Source organism: Syngnathus typhle, linkage group LG11 (assembly GCF_033458585.1).
Source record: "Syngnathus typhle isolate RoL2023-S1 ecotype Sweden linkage group LG11, RoL_Styp_1.0, whole genome shotgun sequence".
NCBI lineage: Eukaryota > Metazoa > Chordata > Actinopteri > Syngnathiformes > Syngnathidae > Syngnathus > Syngnathus typhle.
The window spans coordinates 4952615-4966929 of NC_083748.1; the positions used below are offsets into that span (position 1 = coordinate 4952615).

The window sequence follows — 14315 nt, forward strand, 5'->3', positions numbered from 1 at the left end:
TTGAGACACTTAAAACTATTTTAGTTTCCTCTTCCTTGAGTTAATTAAAAACCTTTTAGTCACAGTTGTATCAGTGTATGCGAGCTGGTCATGGAGCCACAGCTGCTGACACTACACAAAAAGATTTTGCGCATCAATTATTTGAAATATCACAGATGAGGGAGAATTTCCTCCTATTCTGGACTAACACAGGTAGAATAAGAACAGTTACACAATTCAGAGGAACCCTGATCTAAATCTTAGTTACCATCTGTGACGTGAGAAGAAATTGAGGAGGGAATGGATTTACGGGAAGTAGGGTGTGGTGAAATACCTTTGAAACAAGAGGTCTACAGATATTTTTTTTTCAAAAGGTTGTCCAACAGTGACTTCATTTTTGTCCAGGTTTTTCTTCTTTCTCTTAAAACACAAAATTAACACTTTACACTAGTTCATTTGTAACAAGTAGTTGTTGTTTTTGGGAGGGGGGGGTTAATTATTACTACCACTAATTGGAGGTAAGGAAGTACAAGTACTTCATTACTGTACTTAAATATTATTGTTTTTGGGGGGGTAATTATTATTACCAGTAGTAGGAGGTAAGCATGTACAAGTACTTTAGTTTTCAAGCAGGCTTGACAGACGGATTCACTATTTTAAATAAAGAATGGGAAGTAGACAAACAGCAGCCTCTGATGGACAATCAACATACTGTGCGTTATAATAGATAGATAGATAGATCTTTATTTGTCATTGTAACATGTACAACTGTTGAATAATACATAATTGTCATTGTTCTAAAATGTACTACCATGCTTGGGTGCAATAATATTTTAGAATAGTGACAATAAAATGTTCGTCAATCTGAGTCAGATTCAATTTAGAGTGCAAGACAGAAAAAAACAGCACAATAGATGATGGAATAAAACATTTACCATTATTTTATTGTCAAACTAAAACCGGCTATTTACACTTTAATGCAGTAGGCCTCACAAATATAAAATGTTTACATTTATATACAGCATCAATGTAAAGCTAAGTCTCAATCCTCATTCATAAACTTTGTCATTTCCAGAGACGACTGTATTGTAACCTCAGCTACAATAATAATTGCATGTTTGACATATTGTATTCACTGACCTTGCAGCATTTGTGTGTTAAAAGTTAAAGGCTATTTTCTTCAAACAGTAGGTAGTTTGTTGTTGTTTTGGCAAATATATTGTAAAGAAAGGACAATCATTTCCTTGAGTTGCTCACAATTTATCAGTGAAAATACCTTAATAGGATGAATTCAAATGGCTAGAGCTAAGATAAAACATTTATCCATAAATAAACTGTGGAATTTGTTCAAATATAAAATATTGTTTGTTTAAAAGCAGTACACCTTTCGGGGGGAATAGCTTTTTAAAAAAAATAGCTCTGAATTTATTTGTTTTGTACTTTCACACTTGAAAAACTATATTGTACATTATATATTTCCATTGAAAATAAGAAAAATGTTAAATCAGCACAAAGATAACATACAGTATATGCATGCTGTTAGTGCTGTGTGTGTTCAAAAAAAAAAAAAACAATTACCACAATAACACAACCCGAAATCATTTAAGATTGAAATGGACAGGTGATCATAAACATCGTAGATATACGAAAAACGTAATGCCATTCTGCAAAGGATTTCACCTCAATAAACAAGCGACAACAGAATGTTGTCATCCTCACAAGAGCTTGTTACCAAATTAACTTTCAAAACCCATCAGTCGGTTGATATTCATGTTACTCTGCTTTTAGGTAGGTGTCATTACATTTGGATTTTTTTTTTTTTTTCTTAAAATGTATCTAAATCCACAGCATCAACACAAATCAAGACTAACTACAATAGCAGACATGCACTCACTTCATTCATACTTCTCTCCCTTTTAAAATGTCTCACTCATTTCACAATATGATCTCTACAATTAATTGAGTTTATTTTTTATATCAGTCAAAAACTCGCCTGACTTGTGTGCGGGCAGCGTGGGATCGATTCCCACTCAGCGGGGCTGGTTGTTCGACCAGTTCAGGTCAGGGAGGTCTGATGTAAATTGGGTCAGGTCAGAGGTCACCAAGTCTGGTCATTTGAATCAGGTGTGTCCTAGTAGGGCTGCACCTAAAACAGGCTGGATAGGAGCCCCTAAGAACCCAAGTTGCTGACCCCTGGGTTAGGCTTTGCGACCTTTAGCAGGATATGCGATGTTAAAAATGTTGTGTGTGTGATTACACATAATTACAAAATTACACAATGTGCCTGAGCAATTAACTCAACAGTAGTTAAATATATGTAGACCTTTTGAATTTTAAAAAATAGCAGATATATAAATATACACTCCTTGTTGAATGTCATTTATCTCCTTGTGCATGCAAAAATAAATTATTAGCCTACAATTTTGGTTTTTACAGTGACAGCTGCTGTTGCTTGTGCGTAACGTGGCTGGATTAGCTCAAAACTAATGGTTGCATTATGAAATTGAAGAGCACTATTACCCTCTTGTACATTCAGTGGCTACAATCAAATTAGGTCTGTAGCTATGCATTTGATTTAAAAAGATAATAAAGCTAAACAAGTTGCTCAAACGTGTTCATTTTAAAGTTTGTAGTCAACTATTTGTAGATATTCTGGTTACCTTGTTTAGTAAGAAAAGCATAAAAACCTCTAAGTGTGACGCGGTGCAATTTTTTCCTCATAGCGTCGTAAAATTATCTGTTATGCCTGAGCTTTATCGAGGGTACCTAATCAGGTGGCCAGTGAGTGTCCGTGTATAACGTTGCAGTAAAATGTCACTTCATTTAGCAATACAAGTGTGGTATTTTGCTTGGCACTTTTTGATGTGCATGCTCTTAATTGTCATGGCTCTTAGTGGCCCCCGCCGGCATTGCCGCTCCCCGTCGTCCAGTCGATGATAATGAAACTCAAACTCATTATCATGAAGGAGACACCCAAGGCGGCAAAGCAGGTAGCCTATAAGAAAAGAATTTAGGGATGGAATTGCTGCATGGCAGGGATGAGAGTAGAATTGGTCTAAAAATTCTCACCAGGATCTTGGGGCGAGAGTTGAAGGGTTCGCTTTCTTTGGGAACAATGCGGATGTAGAAGACAGCGGGGAAGATGAAAATAAGGCAAGGAGCAGATGTAGCACCTGGAATGATGGAGGAGAAAAAAAATATGCTTCTGTCAGTGATGGTCTTTTTTTTTTTTTTTAACTTTGCCATCAATCGACTATCGTGGGTAAAATAAGCAACAAACAGTGACGGACTTTCCATCAGTCTGACAGAATGCCTACATTTGCTAACTATAGTTATCATGACCAGAAATGCTAATTAACATTAAATGGTTAGCAGATCACTAAAAATGTAAATATAAGTTACAAAAAAACAAATTATAATCAGTACAATGTGACTGAAGAGAGTGAAGCAAATAGAAAAAATAACCAATAGGCGAGTTGGATAAGTGTGCACACCCTAAAAGTAATACTCACTTACTTTTTGCTTTAATAGTCACATGCACGTCTTTTTTGACGCGGTTTGGACACTTTTTGTTCACTCTTTTTGCAAAAAAGTGCCCCATATGTGTTGCAAGGACATTGGTAGTGTTCTTCAGCGCACCTCACACAACAACAGTGTCTCCTCCATGATCTTTTACGGCACGTCTGTCTCAGTGTGCTAAAAGTCGTCTTTCTCTATCAGTCCCGTTGTGAGCCAGGTTCTCCCCTGCTGTATGTTTACAGGCATTCTATGTTTGTATCCTCACATGTTTGTCAGGCTAATGGCTCCTCTGAAAACGTCCTTGGCAGCAGCAGCAAGTAAACAGAAACGCTTTCAACTTTCAACTCAGACCAAAGAAAGATGACCTCAGTTCTGTGAAATGAGTGGCACGGTAATATTGACTCTATTTGGCTGTACATGGCCCCCCCTCACCTCTTTTCTATGTCAACATGCAATAGTCACGTTTTTTAGAATTCCAGGCAGGGGTATGGAACAGGTAGAAGAATGTCAAACATTGTGGATTTAGACTGTAAACACAGACACAATAAGTAAATAATAATTTAGCCTGTAAACACAGACACGATAAGTAAATCATAATCCTATTTGTTTAATTAAAGTTGTCGAGTTGATTTTTGGCGAGTTGATTTTTGTGAAAAGAAAACAGAAAATATTCATTCACCGGTCATTTGCCAAATATGTACTAACCGATGATTCCGAAGATGCCCAGAATGTTGGGAGCGAAAATGACCAGCATATTGATAAACATGAGCAGAACCATAGCGATGGCTATGTGACGCAGCCAGCTGAAAGCCTTGGTAGGGAACAACATCTGCTGGATGGCTCTGCGCACCTGCACTCACACACACACACACACACACACACACACACACACACACACACACACACACACACACACACACACACAGGCAGACAAAATGAGATTAACCACATCATTGTGCTCCATTGTGGTCTCCAAGCATAAGAAATGGGAAACTCACGGGAAAGAGCACAATGGGGACTGTGAGTGTGACGGCGGTGAGGACGGCCACACGCACACACAGGATTAACGTGTCGTAAGGATCTATGCGGCTGTAAGTGTGAAGTAATTCTGGCTCCACGTTTCCTGCAGGAAAAAAAATCAGAAAGTTAATAAAAAAGAATGTCCTTTGCATATTCTAAAAGCAGTATCATTCAGTATGTTTTGTTAATAAGTACAAAACAATCAATTTGTGGACACATCATTTGGATTCAAATACGAGCGTTCACCGTAGAAGGTTAGGTAGCCAAAGAGAGCTGCCAGAAAGTACATGGTGTACATGACAAAGATGGAGATGTTGGACACCTTCTGCATCTTCTCTTTAGTAGGGCTGCAATTTAAAACAAAATATGATTACCGTGTCATATATTTTGAGCTTGGTCATGATATTAGCATTTTAGGGACAAGCAACTCACTCGCGGAGCTCGGTGTAAATGGGGAGGACCTCTGGGTGGCAAACAAAGGCAAAAGCCAAGATGGGGATGGTGTAGGCTGTCTGTGGAGAAGCACATGATACATTACACCAAAACAAAGGTGGTACACAAGGATCCAAAATGGCTTCCTTAAAAGATTCCATTCTATCTTTGTAAGATTCCCCAACCACATTGATTAAGATCCATATCGTGTGTGCGGGCTCACTTGTGAGTTGATGGTGAACATGCGCGGCCCGCAAAGGGCGTCGTCCTCTTCGTGAGTCAAGAGGTGATCACCACTGTGGTTGGACACGTTCAGGCTGTGATGGGCTGCGGTGTTGTTGAGAGAGTTGAACTCCTGGAAGGGGCACGGGATTTGGAACTTCTTGTAGATGACCTGGCGGGGAAATCAAATGAAACGCTATTTGCCTTTCTGTGACTCTTCCAGTCTCTATGGCAACCATCAAATGACACCATGCGACAAATTTCATAATGAAAAAACTATTTCTACAGTACGAGGAAATATTTTTTTGTTTTAATTCGTATCTTTTTTAGATTGTTTTCCACTCGGTCGACATACCGCAGTGAGGAAGAACACCATGCAGCTGAGAGAAAATCCACTGGTATAACCAAGGTAACCTGATAAAAAAAAAAAGGGGTGGAGCTTATTCAATAATACACAATTGCTATATTTTACAGGATATTTGAACTTTGAGTCAAAGAGTATGTGGAAAGGGAGGATCGAATGTCCGCTCACCCAGCTGCTTCATCAGAGCCAGGGGCAGGATGACACTGGCGGAGACCATGACGACCAGGTAGTTGCCATTCAAGTACCAAAGACTGTTAAGGACAGCATAAAGTGCATGACCTCACTGTTTAAAATATCTTGTCAATCATAATATTGTTTAATATGCAAGTATTCATTTCTTGGATTCTCCAACAGTAAAATTACTAATTGCTCATGTAGTCACACAAAAATAGAATCCATTACAACTGAGGAGTTATAATATGAGAAGACTGGCAGCTGCCCAGAAGGAAGGACGGGCTTAAGCCAACACACGCTAAAAAAGATGCAAAGTCTATAAAACATGCTCGGCTGTAAATGCATAGGCAATGTTAGCATTGCCTTGTTTTCAATCCCGGTTGCTGACTCAGCATCTGCTAAATGTGGACTCCCACACACACCATTCAACAAGCTCTCCATTGATGACATTAATAAAACATAATCCCTGTCGAATATTCAGTATGTACAGCGAATACAAGAAATTCCAAATGCTGGTTGACATTCAAGTTCTCATTTCAACTATGTATAGGAAAAATATTGCTGACTCTATCATAAACCTTTTATTATTGGCTGAACTTCAAATGATACAACTTTTGGGGTGTTTGATTTTGGAGGGTTGACTGAGGTAAACCGCCCAGAGTGGTTTCTATATATTTCTTTTGAAATAGCTGACCTACATTATTGTTGGATGGACCTCCAGTATTTATTCATTGTTTTGACATCGCTTCATAACAGTTTACAGTCAACAGACAAAGTCATCGTTCCTCAACGCATACGGCCAACGAGGTGCTAAATGGCGCGTGAGGGATTTCTCACCGAGCATACCAAAGAAAACAAATCTCTCAAGGGGGCAAAGATGGTTAAGTGCAAACATCCATCGTTGGCATCTATGTCGCAAACTAGCACTCCCAGACGGTCGTTATAGTTCAGATTTTACATCAAACCTTAGCCAAGATCGATTCCTTGACACCAGTAAATACTTTTCCTTTTTTTTTTCAGTTTCAAATTTTTTTTCAAGACAAAAATGCAATGGAACCAGTTTCCAAACTGGCGTAATCACACTTGCCAGGTACTGACTGTATAAATAATGGCCACATATTTGAAAACATAAACATGTGCTCATCTTTTTGTCAAAGTAGCTCCCAATGGACAGGAAGCCCTGTTGAGTGTTGTTACACTTCACTTTTTAAAAATACACTTATGTAACCAACTGAAACGTGACACTTTATTCACTCCAGGGTCAAAAGAGTCAAGTGCCAGTTCCAAGTTCACCTGCATGACTTCAATTTCTCCTTGTGTGGCCAATGTGGCTTTATTTTTAGTGTTTGCATCTTGTACTACTATATATAAATTTCTATCATAGTATTTTAATGACTTCTTAAGTGGGAGGTGGCATTTCGTTCATCAGCCGCAAGTCATCGCCAGCTATTTTAAGAAGCTGGAGCTGTAAATAAAAAAACATGACTCCCTCGATTCCATGGATTGGAACGACAGGAGGCACGCCGGGCTGGCGTGAACCTTTGATGAGAGGTGGCGCCTCGGGCTCAGAATGAAGACCTTGTGTCCCCATCTGCTGCTGTCACTTGTTTGTGTGTATCTGGTCAGAAGTTATTCAACTCAACAATACAATTTGACCTATGGGAGTGACCTTAAGGCATCTGGCAGCATTCCTTTTTTTTTTGTTTGTTTCTTTACATTGGAAGAGGTGGTAGGAACCCAGAGAAGTGCTGCGCGGTCTCATGTAAAATATATTTGGCATGACTGGAAGTTGACATTGTGTCCGCACCAAATCAGCCAACAGCTATCAAGACAAGCCCCTCTCTGACTCGTTCAATTACAAGCATCCATTTTCATCACACCCGTCGAATACCAGCTCGATCGGACAAGCTGCGAAGTCACGAGTGTCGGTGCTAGCCACTCACTCTGCGTTCGGGTCGGCCTTCAAGAATGCTTGGATGACCAGAGGTAACTCGGATTTCACAATGTAAAGGTAGCTGGACATGGCTGCAACAGAGAGCAAATATTAAATCATTAGTAGGCCTGAAACATACATGCCTGAAAAAAACTGCGACTCCCAGTTTGATATGATTTAATCAGTCACCTCCAATGTTCTGCAGTGTGATTGCAATGCCGGCCGCCATTTTTCCAGGAGTGCCAAAGGCCCTGAAGCCAAGCTGTTCGTAAGCCCGAATTCCTGAAACCACAAAATTGTTATCTAGGAGACATCGCGGGCAATTTCTCCCAACACCACATGCACTTGAAAGGTAAGTGAAATGATCATTTGAATATTTAATGATATTTAATGACTATAAGACATTCTTACCCACAATGCCGGAGGATTTGAGTAGCAGATGAATGGAATAAGATGACAAGGCAGCCACTGCAGTCAGAAGAAACCTGCAACATGATCCCAATTTTACATTTTCTGTCCTTGTCATTTCCAATTCTTCGTACGCTGATTGGATTAGCGGATTCACATTCTGAGTTTTGTCTCCTGTTAGTAGATCTTTCCATTTTGTGTTTGAGAAATATTGCTGGTACCAGTTTTATTTTAAGTTTTAAGACTTCCTATGTTTGTTCATTTTCCGTTAACTTGCTATTAGTCTCGTCAAAACCTGAGCCAAAGACATTTAGCCAACATTTCCAAAGAGAACATGTCCCATAATAAACCAAACTATATGTATACTCTCTTACCGACTCCAGAAAGGCCACAGCCTAAAATAGTCCAACATGGCGCTCTAATATGGGATCTGGATTTGCTCATTTATGTCCTCTTACGACGTGCAGACTGCAGCTGTCAGACATGGCCTTGGTAACCGCTGGTCATTTAGTCTGACTGCCTGTTTGTTTGAATGCAGGGTGCACAAGTGGAAGAATTGGGGTAGATAAAGACTCGAATATCTGTCTTAGCTGGGTGAGCTACCTTCATGTCCTGCAACTAAAGACCTTGACACTGCAAGCTTTCCCAACCTCACTTTGGATGTATAATAATCAATCTGTCTTTACTGCCTCAATGTTTGGCTTACATTCCACGCCTCACCTCACAAAAGGATCAAACTGAATTTTTGGTTGATTTCTCGTATTGAAATTTCATTTGACTCTGCAGGTGTTCCGAATGAAATGTGGGTAATGTGCATCAGCATGAACAATTGTCCGTTGATGAACACAGTCACGAAACTTTTAAATGCTGGAGCTTTCTCAAGGCTCACGTCAACGTTTACAAAGCCTTCACCCACCCAGAAATACTGAGTAGACTTAAGGGCTTGGGAAAGGGGATTGATGTGGGTGCACCCTCTGACCAAATAGGAATGTCCAACAGTGGGTTCTCTCGTTTGTTTATTATGAGAAATGTCATTTTCATCAACGTGTGGGTCTCTATCTGCTACTACTTTCTCACCGTTAAAACTAATTATCAGTCCATTTTTTTTTGTCAATCTGCAATCCTCACACTTTCAACACCCCCGCTGTAGTGGATGCTAAATAAGGCACTGAGTATCATTGGTGTTACTCACAAGAAGAGGAGGATGCCAGTGTTGGCCATGGCATAAGCCAGTCCCAGAATTCCACTTCCCATTATGGCATTACCCAGGTTGAAGACAGACATACCAAAAGAGGTTTTCCCTTCAAACTGATACAACAAACACAAATATATATTAGAAAATACAAAAAAAAACTACATGGTGAATTGTGTTTTCTCACGTCTGTGAATCGGACTGGTTTCTTTCCATCTGCACTTGGCAAAAATTCCTCATTCTCCAATGCTCCTTCAGGATCATCAAATCTAATGTGAGACATTCAGGCAATTAGCACAAGTGAAAGTTAAGCACTTTCGCTAGTAACGTTCAAACCATGTGATCGGTTAAAGTCATTAAATGAAGTTGAAATTCAGTTTAAACCTACCTGACTGTCTGAGTGCCATTTCTGTGCAAGGATCCACCCATTGAGGCAATAAAATAAACATGCAATAATAAAAAAAAAACAAAAGCAAACAGGCATTTAGTGAACACTCAGTCAACCTGTTACAGAGCTCTTAAGCAATGACAAATTCATAGCGCAAATACACAATGACAAATTTATAGTGCAAATACACATGACATGCTTGCGGAGTACCGGAAACACTCACTGATCATCCTCGAGCAACGTCTTTATCGGCACGTCCACGTCATCTCCGAGGTTGTGGCTTTTCCCGTTGGATAGGATGTTCATCTCGGACTGAGCTTGCTCCATCGTGAAAGGTGTCGCCAACGCTTTTTGGATCGTTCGTTGTCAGTTTCTAATGGAGAAGGAAAACAGCAAGGTGGACAATTGACAAAATGGATGACTACATAAGGCCACAATATGTAATATGAATAATTGAATCCATAGTATTGTATGATTTGCCTCTGTGGTGCTTTGTTAGTACAATATAAATATAAAAACAAAATATCACAAGGAATCTTTTATTTTGAAGTTAAGTCAAGTCACGTCATTTTGAAGTCGAAGGCAAAATGGTTGCTGTTATTAGGTTTCCGTCCGTTGCATGGCTTTCTTGCCCTAAGCCAGTTCTTCTGTTGACACAATGATTTCCAACAAAACCAAAAATTCATTCCCGACACCTCGCAACTTTGATCTAAGGATGTCGTCAGTCGGATAACACAAATGTGCCCTCGTTACATAATATCGCAAGCAAACAAATCACACCACGTCTCGGTCAAGGCCTGTTTGACTTTTTTGCGTGTTTGCTTTTGTCTTTTGCGTACTGTGTGTCACAAGGCAGCCGATTCGGAGAGGTTTCACACGCTGGTTGCTACAGATAATAATGTAATACTGTTTAACAACAAAACCACTCAAATTACCGGCAACACAGCTTGTATAGGTAATGCCAAAAAAAGAAAAAAAATCACAATCCATTAAAACATGGTGCTCAATTTTACACAGACCTCAAAGGACACAGAATATATACATTTTAAAGCATGGGTTGAGTCTAATTACGGAAAAGTGCAATACGAAGATAGGAAATCAAATTGTTTTAGGAGTGAGTTTCCCTCCCCAACCTGCTCGGACCACGCATAAATATTAGATATATAAATATTCACAGTGGAAAATCCCTGCGTGCGTAATCAACCTGAAGTTGGGCAGAGCCAATCCCCTGTAATTGTTACGCAATAGCCAATTTGGAAGCAGCCGGCGGCTGGAGTTGGCTTCAGGCATGCTAACAACCAACTAAATAAAAACGCTAACATTTAAACATAACTTGTTTGGCTTTTTAAACATTTGCAGTTAATTGTTCTTATCTATCCAATAACCGTTGTGAAAAGCAAATCAATTGTCATGAAAAGCTCTTGCTGTGAATTTTCCAGTGTTTGAACAGGTGAGTGGAAAATGAACAAGCAAATGCATAAAAAGTGGGGCTGTCAACATTTTCCGTTGTGTCAGTTGGGCAAGTGTTTAGGCCCATGTGGTCGTGCTCGATTAGGAACAGGCACGAGGTTGAGTCCAGAGCGCTTGGCAGCGTCAGCTCATCCTCGGCCACGTGCCTTCTGAGTTCCACTGGGGCACATGCTCTTATGTGAAGGCGGGCACCACTTGACGCACGCTCAGAAGTGCTTCTGTGCTCAGAAGCTCACTTTAAGAAGTCTTCGTTAGATACAACTGTAATCTTGACAATTCAGCAAATTGGTCATTTATGTAACGATGACCCGTCAACAACTATCATTAAGAAAAGCGACCAGTAAGTTTCATTTTGGCTAAAAAAAATGACAAAATGAAGGTTTAATATTATTTTAGATATAACAAGGAAAGAATCAGGTGGAAGGCAAATAAAAAAATGATTGCGACGACCATTGTTGCCAGGTATGGTATCCATTTTTATGTTGCAAAAGCAATTATTTAGTGACATCTTGGAAACTTTTGACTCGAGGAATAGTAATGGCAAAACAATATTTTTAACTAACGTATAACGAAAAAATTGGCAAAACCACAAAGAACAAATTGTACCTATCCACTTAAGTATTTTTTCCAGATTAAAAAAAATCTATAACAAGCAAATATTTTACCATCCAAAGTTCATTGGCAGTAGCCTCGTCCCAAAAGCGTCATGCCTGTTTACACAATATTGTACATTTCCAGCATTGAGACATTGCTGGATTGAAAGAGATTGAAAGAGATTGAAAATGTGTCGTTGACCTCCAGAGGAAGTGCGCACTTCATAGATGATCAAATTCATAAGATGCTCAGTTTAGCTACTACTGTCGAAAAATCGGGACAAACGTTTTGGAACACCAAGTCATGACACCTACTGGAAAAAAAATCGAAGCTAAAAGCAGCTTCCACTCTTCTGAGGTTTGGAGATTTTGGCAAGTCTGTTCAAATGTTTCAATATGAAATCTGGGCCTGTTTAATCAAAATGTACACAACACTGACGTACTCATCGGAAGCCATGACTTGTTCTTTTTATATGAATGGACAGCTTCTGGCATCTAACGGAAGAACATTCAATTGTTCTGCCTGTCGCTGGTATGGATGAGAAGAGAAACATTAATCACAATAGTGTTCTGACCAGTGATGTGAAATTGGATTTCCGCTGTACCCCTGATGATCCCTACCACACAGATGGCTGCCTCCTCCCTCCCGCAAATAGAAAACACCTGACCAACGTCTGCTTAAACTGGTCAGTGCAAGTAAAGGTTGCTGACCGCAGCCGGGTTTATCTGACCACTGTAATGAACCCAGCAGGTAAAATCCAGCATGTTGATGTTAGGATTGAGGGCTAAAGTAAAAAACACTACTCTCTCTACACCCCAAAATAGTGCCAGAGCAATTGGGGGGGGGGGGGGTTGCGGGGGGGGGGGGGGTCTATAGTTAGATGCCAATTCTGATATTTAGTTTGGTAAAATTCTGATAACTGATTAATGAAATAATTAAAAACATATATTAAAAATGAAATAATTATTTTTAAATTCCCATGTGGATGTGTAGCTCAAATCTGACGTCATGATTTCATCAGACTTCTTTGACAAACTGGAGATGATGGATTCAACGGCACACCTGCATGAATGCAGATAAGGAGGAAACTTGCTTAGGGACACAGTTCAGTTTTTTTTATACAGGTCTTAGATTCTATGTCATTATTTTGCAGTGATATGCATGGCAGCATACACAGGCCAGGAGTCACCACTAAGATGGAATTCCTATTGCTGACTTTGGGTGAGAATTGGGGCACACCATGGATTGGTCGCCAGCCAATTGCAGGGTGTGATGACAAATGATCATTCACAATCACATTCACAACTACGCTCAATTTGGAGGGCTTAGTCTTCTTTTCTTACTTATCATGCATGTTTTTAGAACATGCAAACGCAACAAGCTGGGACCAGAGTCGAACCTTGGGCCCTGAACTGCGAGGCGGACGTGCTAACCAATATACCCACCATGCCGCCGCCTATTGATGACTTAGATGAACATTTTAAATAACATTAACCAGATTTGTTGACCTGTTGCTGGTCCTGTAACAAAATTAGCTTGCGTTGATGCCGCTGGACTAAACATTGGAATAAAAAAAAAGAAAAGAAAATTACCCCAGCACGGTACTACATATATATTTCTGAAGCCATGCGAAACAAAAGATAGCGCACAATCTGTCAGTGAGCCACATGGTCGTGACATGTGGACTTGGCGCACACGCGGTAGAGATCCCCAAAACACGAGTTTTGTTTCCATATGTAACTATCATTATGATGAAGTTTAAGAACCCTCTCTAAAGAGGAAGAAGAAAAAAATAACACCAAGCTCATGTTAATCCGATAGGTGGTCCTCAAATGGCCATCCTCCTGAACTCTGGTTTTATTTATCTCCTTGTCCTTTCAACCGGATCACTCCAGTAAGATGCACGCACGGACAATAAAAACACAATGAAAGGTACTTTAAAAAAAGAAATCAGAAAATATGTCTTACCAAAAAGGTTAAAATGGAGAAATTGCCAGGATAAATTCCTCAGGCGCGTGACGGAAAGTCGTTTTCCTCCTTGGTTTTTATATATTAAAACGTGTTGGGAGTTTTGACGCACAATTGGAGGGTCGCTCGCCTTGGTAGTAGCGATCAGTGCTTTTGGAGTAATGCTATAGGCATTGTCAAGCACATTGCAGTCCAAACTGTGGGGGGTGGAGAAGGTCCGCCTACTCTGGTCGTTCTCTCCAATCCCCCCCAACTGCCACCCACCCACTCGCAAACGCTTCCTACACGTACACTGCAAGCTCTTCAAGCAGCTCAAGTGGAAAACCATTTACGCACGGAGAGGCCAGTGCGTAAATCACGACGCTCGTGTTTCTGACCAGCGTCACGGTAAAAACAACGCGATTCCTAGAAAACATGATGATAGTCACCTCGTGTGTAAATAATGTCCATCTCAACAGGTTAAGTATAGTGTTACATTCCCAGTTCACATCCGCTTACAAGCAGTGAGCGCAAACTTCCGTCACAGGAAGTGCACGAAAAGGGGAGCCAAAAATAATGCGCTCACTAAGTCATTTTTTTAGGAACACCTGCACGTTTTAGTCTGGGCCAATCCAATAACTGCAGTTGCTTATGACAGTGTTGAACATTCATT

The 14315-nt window shown here is 40.1% G+C and overlaps 1 protein-coding gene across 4 annotated transcripts; it reads right to left on the bottom strand.

Moving 5' to 3' along the window:
• Positions 1–894: 894 nt before the first annotated feature.
• Positions 895–14171, bottom strand: LOC133162871 (sodium-coupled neutral amino acid transporter 3-like). 4 transcript variants are annotated; one of them, XM_061292353.1, is made up of 17 exons: positions 14092–14171; positions 9855–10004; positions 9632–9652; positions 9431–9512; positions 9244–9359; positions 8055–8128; positions 7833–7925; positions 7654–7735; positions 5705–5787; positions 5528–5586; positions 5174–5344; positions 4951–5030; positions 4765–4865; positions 4497–4621; positions 4204–4348; positions 3049–3152; positions 895–2974 (listed from the first exon to the last, which is right to left on the bottom strand). In XM_061292353.1, the coding sequence occupies exons 2-17, from the start codon at positions 9956–9958 to the stop codon at positions 2870–2872; spliced, it is 1545 nt and encodes a 514-aa protein (XP_061148337.1). In that variant the 5' UTR covers positions 9959–10004; positions 14092–14171; the 3' UTR covers positions 895–2869. The 4 variants fall into 4 exon arrangements, with proteins under 4 accessions (XP_061148337.1, XP_061148335.1, XP_061148336.1 ...); XM_061292351.1 differs by lacking the exon at positions 14092–14171 and adding an exon at positions 13664–14025; XM_061292352.1 differs by lacking the exon at positions 14092–14171 and adding an exon at positions 12138–12437.
• Positions 14172–14315: the final 144 nt, after the last annotated feature.